The sequence below is a fragment of the Tubulanus polymorphus genome, chromosome 6 (genome assembly GCF_964204645.1).
Source record: "Tubulanus polymorphus chromosome 6, tnTubPoly1.2, whole genome shotgun sequence".
Lineage (NCBI taxonomy): Eukaryota > Metazoa > Nemertea > Palaeonemertea > Tubulaniformes > Tubulanidae > Tubulanus > Tubulanus polymorphus.
The window spans coordinates 5,135,967-5,154,753 of NC_134030.1; the positions used below are offsets into that span (position 1 = coordinate 5,135,967).

At 38.4% G+C, this 18,787-nt stretch overlaps 3 protein-coding genes and 1 long non-coding RNA gene across 4 annotated transcripts; 1 reads left to right on the plus strand and 3 right to left on the minus strand.

The window, feature by feature from the left end:
* Positions 1–2,470: 2,470 nt before the first annotated feature.
* On the minus strand, positions 2,471–8,522 carry LOC141907049 (uncharacterized). The gene is made up of 12 exons (XM_074796599.1): positions 8,404–8,522; positions 7,126–7,207; positions 6,747–6,946; positions 6,382–6,501; positions 5,962–6,163; positions 5,772–5,860; positions 5,464–5,606; positions 5,182–5,387; positions 4,243–4,825; positions 3,588–3,835; positions 2,858–3,084; positions 2,471–2,667 (listed from the first exon to the last, which is right to left on the minus strand). Exons 1-12 carry the CDS (start codon positions 8,418–8,420, stop codon positions 2,628–2,630), a joined length of 2,157 nt encoding a protein of 718 aa, XP_074652700.1. The 5' UTR covers positions 8,421–8,522; the 3' UTR covers positions 2,471–2,627.
* A 1,836-nt stretch (positions 8,523–10,358) lies between these two features.
* Positions 10,359–13,978, plus strand: LOC141906856 (peroxisomal biogenesis factor 19-like). The gene is made up of 6 exons (XM_074796301.1): positions 10,359–10,522; positions 11,101–11,168; positions 11,439–11,634; positions 11,905–11,993; positions 12,206–12,379; positions 12,839–13,978. Exons 1-6 carry the CDS (start codon positions 10,375–10,377, stop codon positions 13,136–13,138), a joined length of 975 nt encoding a protein of 324 aa, XP_074652402.1. The 5' UTR covers positions 10,359–10,374; the 3' UTR covers positions 13,139–13,978.
* A 520-nt stretch (positions 13,979–14,498) lies between these two features.
* On the minus strand, positions 14,499–15,848 carry LOC141907348 (juvenile hormone acid O-methyltransferase-like). Its single transcript, XM_074796961.1, has 4 exons — positions 15,606–15,848; positions 15,237–15,527; positions 14,933–15,104; positions 14,499–14,848 (listed from the first exon to the last, which is right to left on the minus strand). Exons 1-4 carry the CDS (start codon positions 15,798–15,800, stop codon positions 14,670–14,672), a joined length of 837 nt encoding a protein of 278 aa, XP_074653062.1. The 5' UTR covers positions 15,801–15,848; the 3' UTR covers positions 14,499–14,669.
* A 1,512-nt stretch (positions 15,849–17,360) lies between these two features.
* Positions 17,361–17,899, minus strand: LOC141907882 (uncharacterized). Its single transcript, XR_012619551.1, has 3 exons — positions 17,869–17,899; positions 17,461–17,554; positions 17,361–17,385 (listed from the first exon to the last, which is right to left on the minus strand). It is a non-coding gene; the product is annotated as an uncharacterized LOC141907882 (long non-coding RNA).
* Between the last annotated feature and the right edge of the window lie 888 nt (positions 17,900–18,787).

The window sequence follows — 18,787 nt, forward strand, 5'->3', positions numbered from 1 at the left end:
CCCATATATACTGCCATCTTTATTCCTTTGATCCACCGCATCGGCACCCTGTCCTTCGAATGGTCGTATAAACTAGTTCATACAATGTCAATGTTATCGGAATTTTTAGAATTTCAAAGAACCGGATGATAAAAGATCGGGAGTGTTGACTTTGCAGTGAGAACCCCTCAGATCTCAAATCATGTGCACAAAAATCATGATTGTATGATAGATGTGAGAAGAAAATGGCTTAGAACTTGTGGTGGCCGGGGGTAAATTAACCGGAATTCAGTCGCGTGTTTCACCTCTGGAAACCATAATACGCACTTATGTCGTCCCAGGTGAGTAGGGCTCCTCAATTTGACGAAGTAGCATTATTTTCGGTCGTCTTTTAAACGTCTCGCGGGTCGTCAATTTACGCGACACCGATCATGACACCGAACTTTCTTCGTTTCTTATATTACTGTTCCCTGGAGCCGCAGTTTTGCATGCCACCCGCTCATGATCTGAACCGTCATCAAAGCCGTATTTATTAAGACAGAGCCACTCACGGTTCAGTCATGATAGCCCGTCATTAGGCGCTAAAACGACCCTCTTGACACCGTGAATATTGCCTCCCGGCCGCCGAGGCGCCCCCTAGGGACCAGGCGGTGCGTGGTCGGCGCAATGAACGACAGTTATTCAAACTTTCATTCCAGGTTGGAGCCGTGAAAATTGTATCGGCTGTTATCATGTGTTTGACCGGAATGACGGTGCTTGGACGTGTTTTATCTAATTTTCACGGCAGGGACACAAACCCATTACGAGCGTTGACGAACACTAAAAACCCGTCGCAACTCATCTGTGACCATTGTTATGCAGGAAAAACCATAGTGGAACAGTCTCACATTCTTTGAGCGATTTCCGCCAAATCTGAGAATATCGTATGTTCTGTGAGGATAGCTAGAATATTTATAAATCCGATTGAATGGTTCCTAGAATTATATTTTCTTACATTGTCCTCTTTTTCGGTTCAAATAATCACCATTTTAACGGGTTGATTAAAACATTTCACTCTCAGAACCTCCGACATGAACCGTTTGTGCCGTGTGATCCACAACGACATCGGAGTCCATTAAACATATGTAATTGGTTTGCAGATTCTGAAATCTTTATTAAAATGCTAATTTAACGGTTCATTTGAGGTCTCTGTATGATAATGATGCCATCCGGGGCCACGCAGCTGGCACGAGGCATTATACATCCCCGACTTATCTGACGACTTTCTGATGAAACCACGCGCATCACCGGTCATTAACTAAACTCAGCAGCAATATGCGTTTGACCGAGCTATGAATGATGTATCATCAGAGCCATTCGCTGAAGTTAAGTTGTAACAATAACCAAATATTTGAAAACCTAACGCATTCCATACGATGCCGACTGTAGGGAAACAGCCGAAAAGTAAACGCCGTTCGTCAGATTTTAGGTCTCTGGCAACGACCGGAGTCTCTGTTTCGTCTGAGCCGTTGAACGGTTGCAACGAGTCGCACATACGTTCCTTTGCAACGCGATGTCTCTTCCAGTCGTGTTGCAGTCGACTGCAAAAAAGGGTGGGCATCTGATCGACAAATACCCAACCTCATTGATTCCGATCATGACCTCATTGATCACCCCGTTGATTATCCAACGGCCTGCCTCTTTACACCATGAGGTGCTGCCGCTATGCTCATCGTTAGCGGATTTTTCATACACGAACATGATCCGACTCTGGCAGTCAACGGACCGCGCAAGAAATTAATTGCCAGAGTCGGTTCATATTAGTGTATGAAAAATCCGCTATCGATAAATATAGCGGCAGCACCTCATGGTGTAAATGAGATATCTAAAGCACAACCAGTTCTAGGGACCCAATGAAGGAATATTATGATATTGACACGAAGATAAAAACATTGAAAAAATACATCATAAGTGGCAAAATTTTACTGCCATTCAGAGAATTGAAGCTTATTTCAGAAATACGAAGTAGTGGCGTACTTCAGTTCGCCAGAATAGAACAGAAGTGGCGGAGGTTGGTTATCTGTCGATCAGATGTCACTGGGGATACGGTTCATTAAATTGAGCGTAGGGCGACGAGCGGTAAGCGCGCTTAAGCAGAAGATATTGTTTACAATACCAGAAAGATTAACGCACCCGATATTTAGCCAATTATCTCAAGTGGATAGGTTTAAAGATTCATCAAGATTTACGGCCAACAACGTCCCAAAGGAGTACGTCATTGCAGATTTCACCCTTTCAAAAACTCGTCTTGAATACACCTTCTATTCTCATTTATCTTGAACCCGATACAAATTTGTTAAAAAGCTCAGCCCAGGTCAAAGTCTTAGGTCTCCTGTTTCTGACTTCCTTGGAAAAGTTAATTACCAACCAATAACTAATAATAATTCATCTATCTTATTGATAACTTTGTATAACTAAATTTATTCAGTCATACTGATCATCGTCAGGCCAGCTGAGAATTACATATAATTTAGAACTACACGTGAATACAATGAATTTATAGAATTATCGAGTAGAAATATGTTATGTGGCTCCACATGTGGCTTTAGCCTCAGTCCAGCTGAAACTACTGTAGGTCACGCGATGTCTAATCAGTGCCTTAGTTCATGTCATTTGCAGGATGCATTATTCAAAAACGTGTCGATCAACCTGGACAAAAAATGAATAAAACGCAACTTGATTTAACAGTGAATCATGAATAAAACAAATCGAATTTGTGATTCATGTAAGAAAATTGGTTTGAACTAATGGTTCAAATGAAAACAGATTTTCTAGCTAGCACACTTTTGAATTCGTTAAGTGACTTGAAATTAGACGAACTTTTTTGTTGAATAAATACCTCAGTTTTTGTTCGTAAGTCGATCTTTGTTGACGCAGCAGTTGTAACATGGAGTCATTAGTGAATTCATCTCCCGATGAATCGGGCTCAACTACTCGCTGATGTTCTGTTGATGTTTCTGGCGATATCGAATCCTTGGTTTCACGGTCAGACGCAGGTTTTTCAGTAGACTCATGCAGTTCCATTGTTTCATCCTCCGAAAATGAAAACAACCGATCAGAGACGACCTGCGTGAGATTAAAGTGATCAAGTTTCTTGTTATAAAATTACCATACTGATATTTTGTACATTAGCAGGTGGCCACTTTCCATCAATTCACAGATTCTTTGAATCATGTTATAACTAAAAATTGAGGAATTTCTCACTTTAAAATGTTACAATTTATTCATTTTTTGTCAATCAAGCGGCCAATCCAAATTCCCTGAGTTTTCCAGGTTTTTTTTTGCAATAAATGTCAAATTTCTTGAATTTTCCCTGATTTTTGTCGAGATTTTTCTGATTCCCTGAGTTTTTTAGGTCTCTGCCCAAACTGAGTAGACCCCTCATAACTCAAATCCATTAGCCTTAGGACCAATGATCTTTGTTTGAGACAATGACAAAGACATCAATTCACATTCTGCTGCAATGGTTTCAAGAGTGTTAGAGTTGAATAATAAGTTAAGTGATAATTCGAGTTAAGAGGCGTCTACTCTATATGACACAATCTAGAAACCAGCAGTTTTTAAATCACCTGTCCAATTGTTTGTTTAACTGTTTCAGTCTTTCTAGTCGGCATGGTTACTGGCATTTTGCGCGATTTTTTACGATCCTTTCGTCGTACGGACATCCGTTTCAAATCGGAGTCAGATTTCTGATCGTCCGTCGTCGATTCATCTTCCACCGATTCGGAAATGCGTAATTTCTGCTGCGTCGTTGCTTTCATTTTGTGTTTCAATTTTTCGGGTTTTTGTTCAGCTGGTGGATTTTTGTCCGCCTCATCTGAAACAGTTCAACGGTTCACAATTAATGATTTTGTACTACTGTTGTGTGTTGAAAACCCCATTAAAAATCAACATCACCGTTATTAACAGCAACCCACGATGTAAATCTAAGAGGATCAACAGAGGATAGGAAAAACTGAGAAAAGTTTCAACTGTGGAGAACATTGAAAAAGGAGAAACTGATTTTTATCAATCTGTTAATATCTCTTTAAGAGAGCTTCCTGGTATAAAATAATAACCCCCTATCATTGTAACTATGATTGTCATTTCAAGAACCCTGAAGATGGTTGTTTAAATTCATATTGTCAAGTTTCGCTTAATGATATTCATCAAGACTGAAAATATACTACATCTTGAAAATATATTACATCTTGAAAGTCGTTTCCTTAAAGGATTAATAATTACCCGAGTGCTTCGCATCTTTCCGAACAATAGACAGGAATAGTTTACACAATTCAGGATGAATATTGTCACGGTTTGATTCCATATAATTCAGTAAGTTCTCCCTCGGGGAAGCCGTTAACTCCACTGCTTCCCCTGGTTGCGTTTGTTCCTGTGGCAGCTGTATTTGCAGTCCTTGCCTTGAATCGCATGCTGCATCAGTATTCTTATCCAGTTCAGCCAACGCTGAATTTGAATCAGTTTCGTGCATTTTTTGAGTATCCTCTTCCTGCTTTGGCTGCGACTGTTCTACGGATTTCTCCTTGATTCTGGGTGCTATGTTCTGTTGATGTGGACATGGAACTAGATCGCACAATAAATGTAAATGAGGCTCCACCTGATCACCAGGTTTTCGTGTCAAAGTTGGACTTGCTATTTGCGGAGTGTATTTTTCAGTTTTTTTAGCGTGTGTGCTGGTGCTTGGTTGTGGCTCGGAATGTTCAGATGGAGGAGGGAAATCTGAATTGGCCGGAACTGATTTCAAAGCTGGACTGCTGCCATTGTCTAAACCGACTGATTTAGGAGTAAGTAACATAGGATCTGGAACCTGAAGTGGAAAAATATCCAAAATCATTAAGAGCACAATTAAGTGGAGTTTCAGATCAGAGAATCCAAAATGTTCTGATATCAATATTTCCATGACCCTTGACCAAAAAATTCCCTGATCAAATTATAAGATATCCTCAGTGGGGACTGTTTTCCCCTTTGTTACTTTTGTCAGCAGAAAGAACAACAAGACACCAAAAACCTCAATTCCATGTCTTTCAAGTAATTAGTCAGAACTCCTGATTTTCCCTGCTGATATGTGCCACTATATTATTCTTTTGTCATGGTTATTAACTGAAATAACTTTCTAAAATCTTCATTCTTTCACAGAGTACTAAATGAAATTCTATACTTTACCATCAGTGGTTTGAATGACAGTTGGTTGTGTGTGGGAGGAGTTTGCCGAGCGATTTCCAGTCGACGTCGCATGCGCCATTGCTGTAAGATGTCATCGTGCGGTTTTCTCTCGATGGCTGCGCTTCGTTTTAATAGATCGGGATATTTTCCTTGGAGAAAACTTTTCATTGAAGACGAACTCAATTTATTTGCAACATTTTCTTTGTCTGAAATCGAAGTTGCATTCATACAATTCATGTTTCTTTTGAAACGACAAAATTTAACGCGCTACCATTTCTTTACCGGCTTTAACTTTTGGAGGTAATATTTTAGTGAATTCTGGACGATAAGGAGCCTCATCAACTGAACCGCCACCAGCACTACTAGGTGATGTACTTCCTAAGCCATCTGTACTAACAATCGGTCCTGAACTTAACGCCGACTCACTGCAATAACATAAAGAACGTTTGCAATTCAAATTGATTAAAGAACATCGATTTGTCTGATTGAGAAAGTGAATTAACTTGATAAGATAAAAGGTAAATCCTTCCATATATTTTCATTATATCTGACCATTTTTGAATATGGAATATATACCAATGATTACTCACCTAACTTCAATGAGGTTATCCGCCAATGTTTGGAGTTTTCTTGTTTCTTCATCAATTGGAGACATTGGCAATCGATCCTTACTCTGAATCTACAAAACATAAATAGAACATCTTACTGATGAATAAAAACAAACAGAATGTAAATATTGCCAGAAATAGATTTTGATGACTAAATAGACTTCAATCTTACTGGGAATTTATCATTGTACGGAGCTAACAGTATACGTGATGATTGGTGTTTAGTTTTATCGCTTGGAGAACTATCATCAATCGGAGTAGAACTACGCTCCGGGACTGGAGCAGGCTTCAACCACCAGAAGTCTTTCTTTTCATCAGGTTTTTGGCGTTCTTCGCGACTGGTTGGTTGTCCATAGCGAAAACGGCTGATATACCTGAACACACCAATGAAAAAGAAATACAAACACGCCGTAAAGTCTCGACAATATGAGATGTGCTGGGTGGTGTAAGCTATTGGTTACTGGTCTGCCAATCTATGTTTATAACTGTTCGTCTCGGGCTTCGACACCCTGGACCTACTAATAATGTCTTTGGATAAAAGCTAGTACTCTTAAGTGGGTCGAGGGATAAAAAAAATTGATAATTGTCCTACTTTTCAAGCGTTGATTGAGACTCTTTGGTCGATTGTTCTTTAGTCTGTTTCTGAGGAATGTAATCAAGGAACGGCCACTGAATGTCGGAGCTGACTGGACTGACGACATCGCCGGGGATACTGCACAGAAAAATAAATATATAATTAGAATAAGGTAATGACCACAGCTCATAATAAGAGATATAAACACAATCATGTAGAACTTCTTTCCAAAAATCATTCGAATGGTTCTTCACAAAATCTACAATGTCCACCTTCTGGAATATATATGCAAAACTTGAAAAAAATATATGAAAAGAAATTTAATACTTTGATGAATGGAACCTCCTTCATTTTACTTTTTGATCTTCATTTCTATTTCTTACCCGATGGTAGATGGTCTTTCGCTAGTCGGCCAAGACTCATCTAATTTTGCCGAAACTGCATCATCTCCGGGACTGGAAACAGTGTTCACTCGATACTGATTACTACCAGTTAAAAACTCTTCCGTTTCAGGGCTGTTTTTCTTTTGTAGCTCCATTTTCTGAATGACTGGTGAAGAATGTTCGGGGCTACTTAAAAACGTCTGAAATATTTATGAAAAAAGTGTCGGCATTTCTTCGAACAGTGTTTGTATATCGAACTACTGACTTTTTCAAGCACCGAGTCAACAAGAAAACTCATTTTTGGTTTTCAGTACATATAGCTCTTTTCAAAATGACCCCTTTTAGTCATGATATCCTATAATGACTATTAATTCATTACCCTTTTCTCCTTTTTAGAAATATTTCTCTCTGGTGATGGGTAATAAAATGCTTTTTGTAATGGTTCTTCGTAAAAAGGGTTCCTGTAAAATAAAAATTTCACAAAAAATGAATGAAGAAATGGAAAGGCAATAAATAAAAGGAAGTGGGTATTTTGCCAGTACTGCATTACTCGTGTAAACGCTATTTTACCAATGGTATAGGCCTAAAGATATACTACTTTTGATAAAAATATTCAATAAAATTATTCTATGCTTATTAGGTTAAGGGATAGGGCTTTGGTATGGTTAGGGTCTAGAGGATCCGAAGGGTTAGGGTCCTTTTTACAGCTAGGGATTGGTTTAGGTTAAGAGCTACTTTGTAGCAATGGACCCAGAGGGGGGTTTGGGGTGTTCGAAAAATTCCATCCGACATTGACCTATGACAAAAGTCCATAGTACTTCTTAAAGCTGTATTACGGTAATATGCAATAAAATTGTATAAAAATGTACCTACATTTTCTGGGGGAGGAACCAGACCCCCCTACAAGGCCATGTGGGGATGAGGTTGGCGAGACTACCTCCATGTGTAATAAAGTGCCCTTTGCGGGGCAACCCCGCCCTTTCTCCCAGCCTAATCCGCCCCTGCGTAGTTAAAATATTCAGTGGGGTTTTAAAACAAACTTTGGTAGTCTAGACTAGTGGGTAGGTCTAGGTTTGAATAGGCCTACTGCTGTTTTCCCGAATTCTGACTCCACACTTTCCTTAAATTCCACAGTCAGTACAATTAGCCAATCAGAATGGACCATTGGCAAAATTGGGTTAACAGCAATAATGCTTCATGCCATTCATTGACAAAATATTGTTCATTGACACTACCTATCATTCAAAACTGCAGTTGAGACGTCTGTAATTAGTAACCTGTCTGTGGTTTAGTTTCACGATCGGATATTTTCATAAACCACAATAAGTTGGTATAAGCCCATCCGATTATAAAAAGCTTACCACCAACGATTAGTAGGTAACTAAGTCTACTAAGACGTCTACTACTACTACTACTACTACGACCATACAAGTATTGGTTATCAGTTTTCTAGGCATTGGAATTTCTGGGACCACTTCTTTTTAGTAAAATCTTTGTAAGAAGCTTCCTATTTAAAAGGATTTTTGAGATAAGACGATTGATGGGGTTCCTATTTCTACTTTTAAATAAAATTTGAATTTAATTGATTGTTCAAGATGTCACGGTAAACGTTTGTGACACCTTGACTTTGAGAACCTTTACACAATACCGGAGTTACCTTGATTTTGCATCCATTTCAATGATTAATAATGATCTAAATGAAGGTTTTTGATGAAAAATAGGCGAATATTTATCAAGTTTTATGCATTTAGTCGATTTTTTGAAAATCCGACGTTCTCCACATCATCAACCGAATTTAGGCAGCGCCACTACGGAAAAGACGGTTTGCGGACTGTAAGCTTATAGCGGACATCGGGCGAGTTCGGTAAGGGCTCCTCCTGCAATGGGGCCTTCATCTGTCGTCCTGAAAAAGTCTTAAGACCACTTGAACTTAAGTCACAACTGGGCCCAGGGTCCTGACTTAGAGGCAGACTCCAACATGATGATCTCTAGGTTCTAGGATCTATGCTCCAACTAATAAAAGAAAAGATGGCTTTTTGTAAATAAATAAGAAAGAAACACAACAACAAATCTATCTGCATCTACCCTTTTGATATCAACTACTTAAATTAGTTCTATTTGCATCGGTGTCACGGTCAAAAATAACCGATAGACGAGAAGCGACGACGTAACTTCCACTATAGATACATTCAGTCTATTCCACCATACTGGCAACAAGACCTATCCAAAAACTGCCCAATGTTACTGCTGGCATTTTTACCAGTGAAATCGGAAAAATCAATGGAAACGCATTATACCAAAAATGCATATGTATTTTTGATATTATGCAATACTGAATTTAAATGCACACTTTTGGTACGTAACACACTTTTTACAGTGAGTTGTAACACATCTCAAAAATATCAGTAAACGATTCCATTACACTATTCTAAGAATATTTATCTTAGTCAATACGTTTTTTTTTCAAATTCATAACGACTAGACAACACTTGCAAATCAGTCTTTAAAAGACTCTCGAACGATTCTCAACCGGGATTTTCCAAAAACGAATCCTTTTTTCGGTGGTCATTTTCGCAACAATAATTTCACAGAAAGTTAACGTGGCTGAGCAAACAAGTACTGACCAGTTTCTTAACAACGGTTGCGAAACCCGGAGACATACGAAATTCTCAAGATCCGCAGTTTCGGTGGCCCAATTTTCGCAACAATAAATTCACTAGACTTAACGGGGCCCTGGAAAGGGTCGGAGCAAAGGACTAACACAGTACCCTAAACCTACGAAACGTGCACTCAGCTCCGGAGTAAAGGCTGGTCCGTGGAGCAATTCGTCGCTAATTTCTCATCTTTCCGGACGAGCCCCATTTCTGTTACTGTTTCTGTTACGGTTCGAAATAAGCGCCGATAGACGAGAAGCAATTTCCATGTAGAAATAACCAACGACGAGAAACTTCTATATATTCCCCTCGCTTTATTCACCATACCAACCAACAAGACAAAGCCAAAAACTGTCTTAATGTCACTGGTGGCTTTGTAATTTATTAAATGTTACTAAACCATTCTACAGTAGCATGAAATCACAGTATTGATATCCACCAGTGACATCAATCAGGACAACCATTTGAAATGCATTCAGGATTAAAAATGCACACTTCGGGTTGTACGCCGGTAACAATCGGAATCTATCTTTTCAAATCTAAATGCTAATGCTATTGAAAAAAAAAGAATTTATCCCTATGATCACCGGTATAGTGAACACCGAGTCTTCGCAGGGATTGATTTTTAACAATGCTTTGAAAGAACGCAACTTACGGTTATGAGGGACCCTGAATGGAAACAGGACCGGCAGCATGATGACATCAATCATGATGCCCGGAGGAAAATTTCAAAATTTGTATTTGTGCAACTGTTGCGCGTTGGTTTCAATTTACTGAGAAACAATTTCTTAATATGGTTGAAGAGCCGATGGAGTAGTCACCGATAAGCTGCGCTACTTATTTGTGGCATTCCAAACCACGGGTAGACTTGTTACCGGTTTGTTCGAAGTTCGAGGTTGAAACCGCTTTTTAGACTCAACCAAGGCGGCGCCACTATACTGTCAATCATCAATATAGTTACTTGAATTTACAAAATGGAAGGTGAAGAAGCCAAGAAGAGTAAGACGTCGTTGGAAGCTTCGGCGGCGAGTAATTCCCCAAAACCGGAAAGCCACAAACCTGACATTTTAACGAGGAAAGATTTAGTCGACGATGACGATGAGTTAAACGAATTATTGGACAGTGAGTATTGCCACGCTCATTATTTAACAGTAGTAGTAGCTATGTAAACCATGCTAACTTAACTATCTAATCTAAAAAGTTTCCTTTCAATTTGATTTTTTTGAAGGAAGTGGTCAGTGGATATTATTTTGCCAATGCAGCGAGATTTTAGTTAACGCTACTTTGCCAATGGCTATATATGATAAGATATACTAATGAAATATAACACTAAAATCAACATAGGCATTGCCTATTGGGTTTCAATAGGGGTAGGGTGAGGTTTAGGGGCCTTGCCGGCCTTTGGATAGGATAGGGCTAGTGTTAGGGTAAGATGAGGTTGTATGTAGTAACTTACAGCTGGTTTGCAGTGAGCTTGGTGGTCTGGTGGAAAGTCATTAGTCTAGCAATCTGCTGGTACGGGTTCGAATCCCGCTCTACGCTGCTATTTTCTCTAACTCTTCTCCACACTTTCCTTGAATTTTTTAAGTCGCGCACCTCAGTGCTTTAACTGAAGGTGACTCAATTTGTGCGATGTCCCAGTGTAATCAAAGTACTAAAGCGATTTGATACGAGTTACTTAATTCTTTTTATATTTTAAGGTGCATTAGCAGACTTTGACAGACCAGTTACATCTAGTTCGGTTGATGATGCGTCGGCCTCTGGTGAAGTTAGTAGCCCAGCTCTCTTTTTCTGACAAAATCTGCACCGACAGAGAATCTGAATCAATCATTTTTAACATGATAAGCTGATTATATAGGCCCTATATATGACTTATATAAGTCGATAAGTTGAAGTGGCAATTAACTGAATTCAGATATAACAAACCAGAAATAATGACTGAAATAAGAAGCAAAATCTAATGATGATTATATATTTTTACTGCAGCGTCAGCAATATACTTACTAATAGTTATTTTAACAATGTTTCTCTGCGATAGATGCAATCATCCCCTACTGAGGGTGGAGCCGGTGCTGTTTCAGCCGATCAGGAGACGATGTTTAACGATATATTCGCGTCCGGACTCGCTGATGAAGCGACGAAACATTTCGAAGAAGCGATGAAGTCTTTACTCTCCGAAGATCCGAATATGATGCAGCAATTCGAACAATTGTCTAAAGCGGCCGGTCACATTGGTAACGTATTCAGAAAATCAGTCAAACTCTGGGCCCAGTTGCACAGTCATGACTTAAGTCAAAAAGTGGTCTTAAATCTTAAGACCAGTCTTAAGTTGTTAGATTGGCTATAGAACTAAGTTGGTCTTAGACTTGTCTTAAGTCTGAGCCGTGACTATGCAACCGACCCCTGTCTTTATTCGTCATCAAATAACTCTTCACGTAGGCCTGTAACTATCCATCTCAAAGTGAGTGAAATCTGTATTATTTATTTGGTTTATCCGTGTGTAGGTGATGGTGAAGAATCGCAACAGAATTTTGTCGATGCACTTCAGGCGACTGTTGGTAGCATGGCTAAGAATGCACAAGGCTTACAGGAGGTAGAAACAAAACTAATTTGTTCCAGAATTCATCCAGGGATCAATCATACTTTGAGATTTCTTTAGTGGGGGCGTTTTAATTTCCAAATTCTTGTATCACTGTTAAATGATTGGGATTTTATGCCAGTAATTCCATTCATATCTTATCCACCACAAACATCCTTGTCGGGGCTGCTTGTATCATTCATCAGAGGTTGTTTCATTTGTTGCAGGGAGAAATAAGTGAAGATGACATCATGAAAGCTATGTCGAGTTTAGGTCTCGGTCCGGAGTTGAACACACCGGGTGAGGGTGAACCTGCTTTCATTCCACTCATGCAACAGATGATGAAGAGTTTACTCTCGAAGGAAGTGCTGTACCCGTCACTGAAGGAGATCTCCGAAAAGGTAAGCAACTGGTTGAAATTCAAAATTGGTCGGTTATACGTTGAATTAAAGTGGCGTAAAAGTAGCCACCTTATCTTATTCCCTCCCTGTCAAGGAGCAAATTAGTACTTGGCTAGATAGATGACTGCTGAGCACTGAGTAGAGTAGCTTGGACATTACTTCCGACGACAGAGATGACAGTAAGAGATAGACAGTCAACCCCCGATATACCGCCCACATCGATGCAGAACGATTTTGGCGGTATATCGGCCAGGATGTTTTACTATGTATTTGTATTTAGACGTACACTGAGAAAAACTGGCAGTAGGCGGGGGTGGCTGTTTATTGGGGGGGGGGCGGAGTTGACTGTAATACATATGAATAGCTTTTATACAATAGACTGATTAGATTAGATCAGATTGAACCAATTCCATCTAAATGTCTTATCTAATATTTGTCACCGTTTCGATGTTATTACAGTATCCGGATTGGCTTTCGGTGAACAAAGCGAAAATCGACGCGAGTGAATATGATAACTATAACAAACAATTCCAACTGATGAAACGTATTTGCGATGAATTTGATGCCGAAACGGAAGCTGACACCGACGAGAGCAAACGAGAGCGATTCGAGCGTATTCTAGATCTCATGCAACAGATGCAGGAATGCGGACAACCGCCGGCGGAAATCGTCGGCGAAATGGCTCCCGGGTTACAGTTCGACGCCAACGGAATGCCGACCCTTCCGGACGGTGCCGCTGCGCAGTGTAGTTTAATGTGATTCGCGCACGCTAGATGGCGCCGCTTCCGAGTATTTTCGTGTTTCTAGTCCTACCGAATAATCGTTTAGGGGCATTTTAATCAGTGTTTTAAAAACGATGTCGAAAAAAATGATGATAAAAAGCGTTGCTTATCTTTAAGTCGACTCAGCGGCGTGTAAATCTTTTTAAGAGAACTGCTTACCCTGAATGCAATGTCAATCTTACCCACCAATAAAGCTTAAATAGAAAACCAGCTTCAAAGTAGTTTGTAAGAAGAGCGACTTTGTCATTTTAGGAATCTACTAAGCCAGGGTAGTGAGGTCTCGTGCTTTCAGTGTGTTTATGTTTGATGATGAACAAATTGATTTCTGTACAAAGTGTTTGATAGTCAGTTGAATGAGGCGAATAATTAATACTATTGTAAGACTAGAGGCGCGAATGTTTTCCTTTTTGTTGCATAATTTATGAATTGTTTGATAATGATATCGATGGTTGAATGTTACGTTCGTTTTTCGTTTGAATGACAACAGTTTTAGAGGATTAATTAAATGATTTTTATATTCGATTGAATGAATAGGCTCGTTGAATGGCCAGCGATTTACTTCGATAGTTTTGAGATAATGAATTAGGTCAGGCTGTAATTTTAGACGGGCGTATCTCAAATGCAATGTTCGATTGTATTAAACATTTTTATAGGAAATGAATGGTCAAGTTGCTGACAGATTTGTGCGTGGAACTATTATTGATGTAGTTCAACAAAAGGCATTAATATATCTTCTTATATTTGTATAGAAAAGCTTATTATTTGATTGAATATGGTGTCCGAAACTATGTGCTCATAATTATTAATGAAATATAAATCGATCATTCTTCAAAATATGGACTGAGTTATTCAAATATAGTCTTTTAACGAAACATCTCCATTCACTCTGCATCTGGATATCTTCATTCACTCACATTCCATTCCAGAACATTTTCCGACTTCAGTTATAGTTACTTCAGATATACTGCTGATGTCCCTTGATGTAATCAACACGGAAATGATTTCACCATTCGGTGAAAGTAGAAATTTTACATTCTCTAAATTTGAATGATTTGGGCCCAATTAAGGACAAAAAGGAGGCTATCAAGTCGAATTTTTGTCGCCATTCCGGTCTAAATGAATCAGGTTTGATCTCGTCAGCGACTAAGAATGCAATTTTAGGATTTGGATTTTTCAATCGAACAATAAAAACCAAACAGTCATAAAAACACTAATACAAAATCTGCTTTCTAGATCGTTCCCATTGACGCGTAAGCAATACATAATTAAAATACATAATTGTCCCATTCAATATTCACAAAATGCATGTTTACACATTGACTGTCGATATGTAGCATACGTTTTAACACGTCGGCTCAGTGTGGTTCTCTCTTGTTGAAAATAAAGAAATATATACCGATCAGAAACTCTACATGTGGGAAAGAAAATTCGATTTATTTCATTCAATGTCACCTTACTGAGTGATGTGCGAGAATAAAATGACAGCGATATTTGATATGAAATGGTAGTCATCTCGCATTTACCTTGTTTTGTAAATGAATGATATTCGCGTAGCCTGTATTGTGTATTTTCCCATTTTTATCCGGAGGAAACTTTTCCAAGTAAAGATCGAACGCATCATCCATGAATTCAGAGATTTTTAATTCGGGAATTCGTTCTAGATGAGGTAGAACCGCTCTGGAGGACCCTAGAAAAAATACACAACGCATTGAATGCCCTGTTTCATTAGATGACAAAATAATCTAAATGGCCTGGTTCATGACTTATTCACCTTTAGCAGACTGAAGATCAGTATGCGTGTAGTCGATATAAGTGCGTGTGCACTGTTTGACAGTAAACCCTAATGATTCAGCCATTCGTTGATAGCCAGTGACCGCATCAGGATATCTCCATTCCGTGTATTCCTCAAAACCCGGCTCCAAAGACCATTCCGGTGTATATCCCTATAGAATGGTTAATAACAATTATCTCGAGACATAACTGGAGAACCTAAACCAATTTGAACATGACTGATTTTAAATCCAGTACAATTTCCTTTCACATCTGAATGTACGTACACGTATAGGACAACTTACTTGAAAATAAGGAGACCATTTCTCCGATTTTGTTACTTCAGATATACTGCCGATGTCTCCTGATGTAATCAACACGAAAACTATTTCACCATTTGGTGAAAGCAGAGATTTTATATTCTCTAAATTTGAATATTGATTCGGGGTCCAGTGAAGAACAAAAAAAGAAGTTATCAAATCAAATTCCTGTCGCCATTCCGGCCTGAATGAATCAGGTTTGATCACGTCAGCGACTAAGTATTCAATTTTAGGATTTGGATATTTCAATCGAGCAAATTCAATCATTGATTCATTCTGAAATAAGATTACACCAATTAAAGGTATTCATAATCAAAAATTTAGAATAAACCCTCGTGGATTTTCTATATTTACCTTATCAAAAGCGATTACATTTTCAACATCGTTGATTTCATTTAGTATTGTATTAGTGACCTCTCCGCTACCGCAGCCTATATCCAATACATTCCTGTAACCATTTTGACGAAACTCAATCGATGACAAAATATCAGCAGCCCATTTTTTTTGTAAATCATTATTGTCTGCGTAAATTTGCCCTGTTGGATTCATTCTAATTTGCTAATGCGCGCGACCGTGTATATCGACAGTTCGTACTAATAGCGGGAGTCGTCGATTCCTCACAATACACCAGCGACACCATTATCTTAGAAATAGGCTTTAACTTCCATGAGCCAAATATTTGTATTTGGAATACTGATAAAACCACTAATATCAAATTCGTACAAGAAGATTGTTATCATTTATTAAACTCTAAAAGCGTAATTTTGATTTTTGTTTTTACGTGTTTTTTTCGATTGTAATGAAAGCTGTTAGTTGGTTCAGATGTGTTTACAGTAGAGAGAGAGAGAGATGATGAGGCATTCCACCTGATGATGGCTGTTAGTCAACAGTAGAAACGTTGTGGTTTCGTTTCAATAAATTATTTCATTTAAACTTAAAATTGCGGGACTTCGATTATTCGAAGTGCTAGGGTTAGCTCATGTCGGGCTGTGCGACGGGATGGTACCGACGATGACGATACGATAAAAATCATTTGTATTGACGAGAAGAAACACGAACGTAAACCGGCTTATATGCGTACACAGAAGGTTTTTATTGTCCTTCAGCATTCAATCAAAATATTTTCACGTCGATCTGTAGCAAACGTTTTTTTTTAATCACGATGACTCATTTGCCGTTGTTCATTGTTATGGCAATTAAAATCATATCTTATTACTATAAGAAACGTTTATATTCCGAATTTTCAATACATGGAGAGGTAGTAGAATGACAGCGATTTTGATATACACGTGACCACAGCGATTAAGCATTTAAGTCGTTTCGCAAATGTACTAGAATTGCGTTGACATTGAAATTAAATTTTCCATCTACACCTAGTGGAAACCTTTCCATATAGACATCAAACGCATCGTCTATGAATTCAGATATTTCTGTCTCAGCAATTCGTTCTGTATGAGGTATAATCACCCTGAAGCCTCCTAGAAAATAAAAACATTTTCATTCCAAAAAACGTTTAATAGCGAGAAAAATAATTTAAGGTAAATTTCACGACGTATCTTACCTTTTGCAGCTTGCAGATCAGGAAAGGTATAATCAATTGAACTGATCATACAGTCTTTCACAGAAAACCCTAATGATTCAGCCATTCGCCGATAACCGACGACTTCATCAGGATATCTCCATTCACTGTATTCATCAAAACCCGGCTGTTCTATCCATTCTGGGTGAAATTCCTATCATAAAACATGATGTACATTTCTGTTAATTATTTCTGTACTAGAACCAATTTCCAACCCAAAACAGTTGTAGAACTACCGAATATCTTTATTATAACTACCTGAAAATAAGGAGCCCATTTTTCCAACTTTGTTACTAATTCAAACATACTGACGATGGATTCGGCTGATGTAGAAATCAACAGAATTATTTCACCATTCGGGGAAAGCAGGGATTTCATATTTTCTAAATTTGAATATTGACTTGGGGTCCAGTTGAGGGCTAGAAACGAAGTTATCAAGTCGAATTTGTGTCGCCATTCCGGCCTGAATGAATCAGGTTTGGTCACGTCAGCGACTAAGTATTCAATCTTAGGATTTGGATATTTCAATCGAGCAAATTCAACCATTGATTCATTCTGAAATGAAATAAGCAAAAATAAGTATTTAAAGCGTCAAATCATCATCAAGCCTTATGGTGTTTCTATATTTACCTTATCAAAAGCAACGAAATTTTCAACATTGTTGATTTCATTTAGTATTGTATTAGTGACCTCTCCGCTACCGCAGCCTATATCCAATACATTCCTGTAACCATTTTGACGAAACTTAATCGATGACAAAATATCAGCAGCCCATTTTTTTTGAAAATCGTTATTATCTGAGTAAAGTTGTCCGGTTGGATTCATTCTAATTATTCACCTCAATAGTGTCAAAGCTAGTAATCCCGAGTTGAATGTGTATATAACTAAATTTCTCAAGCTTCGTACAAACCCTTATCTTAAGACCCTTATCTTGACGAAAATAGCCTAAAACGCTCCAGTATACTTATAATTTGCTCTCCAAAAATTAACTTTATTTTTGCTACACACCTAAAATTATATATTAAGTTTGCCACATACATTTAGTTTGCCACAGTTTATCACATACATGTCATGACACAGTTTATATATCATTTAACCAAGATGAACTTTGTCAGTGAACTATGTCAGTCAGAAAGTCAGGGATATATATCTGTCCATCGCGGTATCTTTCACAAACGATTTCTGAGGCGTCGGTGTTGTCCATGTATGGCGTAGCACACGTTAAATGAGATTTAGAAAAATGCCACATAATAATACTGCTGAAATATACTATTCAGAATTTTCACTAAATCATCTATTTTTTGGTATTGTTAATTTGAATATTTTCACCAAATGGAATATGAGGCCGTTGTCTTAAATTTCAGCATTGTATCAAAAGCACCCCAAAGCGAGTAGCGAAAGGCAGGCACTTCATGGCTCCTCCGTATCATGGAAATCACCGAGATTTTGTTTTGTTTGTTTTTGCTTTAATACAAATACAGCATCCGGCAAAAAATGTTACGAATCGCCTCCTGAAAACGCTTAGTGTCCCTATGTATATGAAAAAGTTAACGCAAAACACCGAATACCGCAGCGTCATAGATACTATTTCTAATTGAAACCACACATCAGTAAGATATAAAGGTAAAGGCGTGGTGTTGTCGTTCAACAAGGTTGTGCTGTTGTAGTACATGTATTTCAGAAATGAAGGTTCCATATTCATAGCTTCGTACACAGATTTAATGCCAGAATTTGGTAACACTAGTACAATAAAGACAATAACTACAACGAGAAGAGTTTTACTAGCCGCAGACTGATGGCGATCCATTTTTGCTCCGAGACCAGTAGATCTTTTCGCACGTGAAACAGCAGTCAACACTGATACTATTACAATCGCTATAGAAGGAAATATATCTTGGAAAACCGTTTTCAATGCTGTCATCGTTGATCTCTGGTACCAGTCACCGAAGTCAAGAAA

What these genes read in the sequence shown, in the direction of transcription:
- LOC141907049 (XM_074796599.1), bottom strand. An exon ending in GAAAGATGCGAAGCACTCGG is followed by an intron (nt 3,836 to 4,242) that starts GTAATTATTAAT and finishes GAACTGTTTCAG; the next exon opens with ATGAGGCGGACAAAAATCCA. An exon ending in ACTTACGAACAAAAACTGAG is followed by an intron (nt 2,668 to 2,857) that starts GTATTTATTCAA and finishes TTTTTTGTCCAG; the next exon opens with GTTGATCGACACGTTTTTGA.
- LOC141906856 (XM_074796301.1), top strand. Translation starts at nt 10,375, where the DNA reads ATGGAAGGTGAAGAAGCCAAGAAGAGTAAGACGTCGTTGGAAGCTTCG. An exon ending in ATGCACAAGGCTTACAGGAG is followed by an intron (nt 11,994 to 12,205) that starts GTAGAAACAAAA and finishes CATTTGTTGCAG; the next exon opens with GGAGAAATAAGTGAAGATGA. An exon ending in TGAAGGAGATCTCCGAAAAG is followed by an intron (nt 12,380 to 12,838) that starts GTAAGCAACTGG and finishes ATGTTATTACAG; the next exon opens with TATCCGGATTGGCTTTCGGT.
- LOC141907348 (XM_074796961.1), bottom strand. Translation starts at nt 15,800, where the DNA reads ATGAATCCAACAGGGCAAATTTACGCAGACAATAATGATTTACAAAAA. An exon ending in AATGGTCTCCTTATTTTCAA is followed by an intron (nt 15,105 to 15,236) that starts GTAAGTTGTCCT and finishes ACCATTCTATAG; the next exon opens with GGATATACACCGGAATGGTC. An exon ending in TGATCTTCAGTCTGCTAAAG is followed by an intron (nt 14,849 to 14,932) that starts GTGAATAAGTCA and finishes TATTTTTTCTAG; the next exon opens with GGTCCTCCAGAGCGGTTCTA.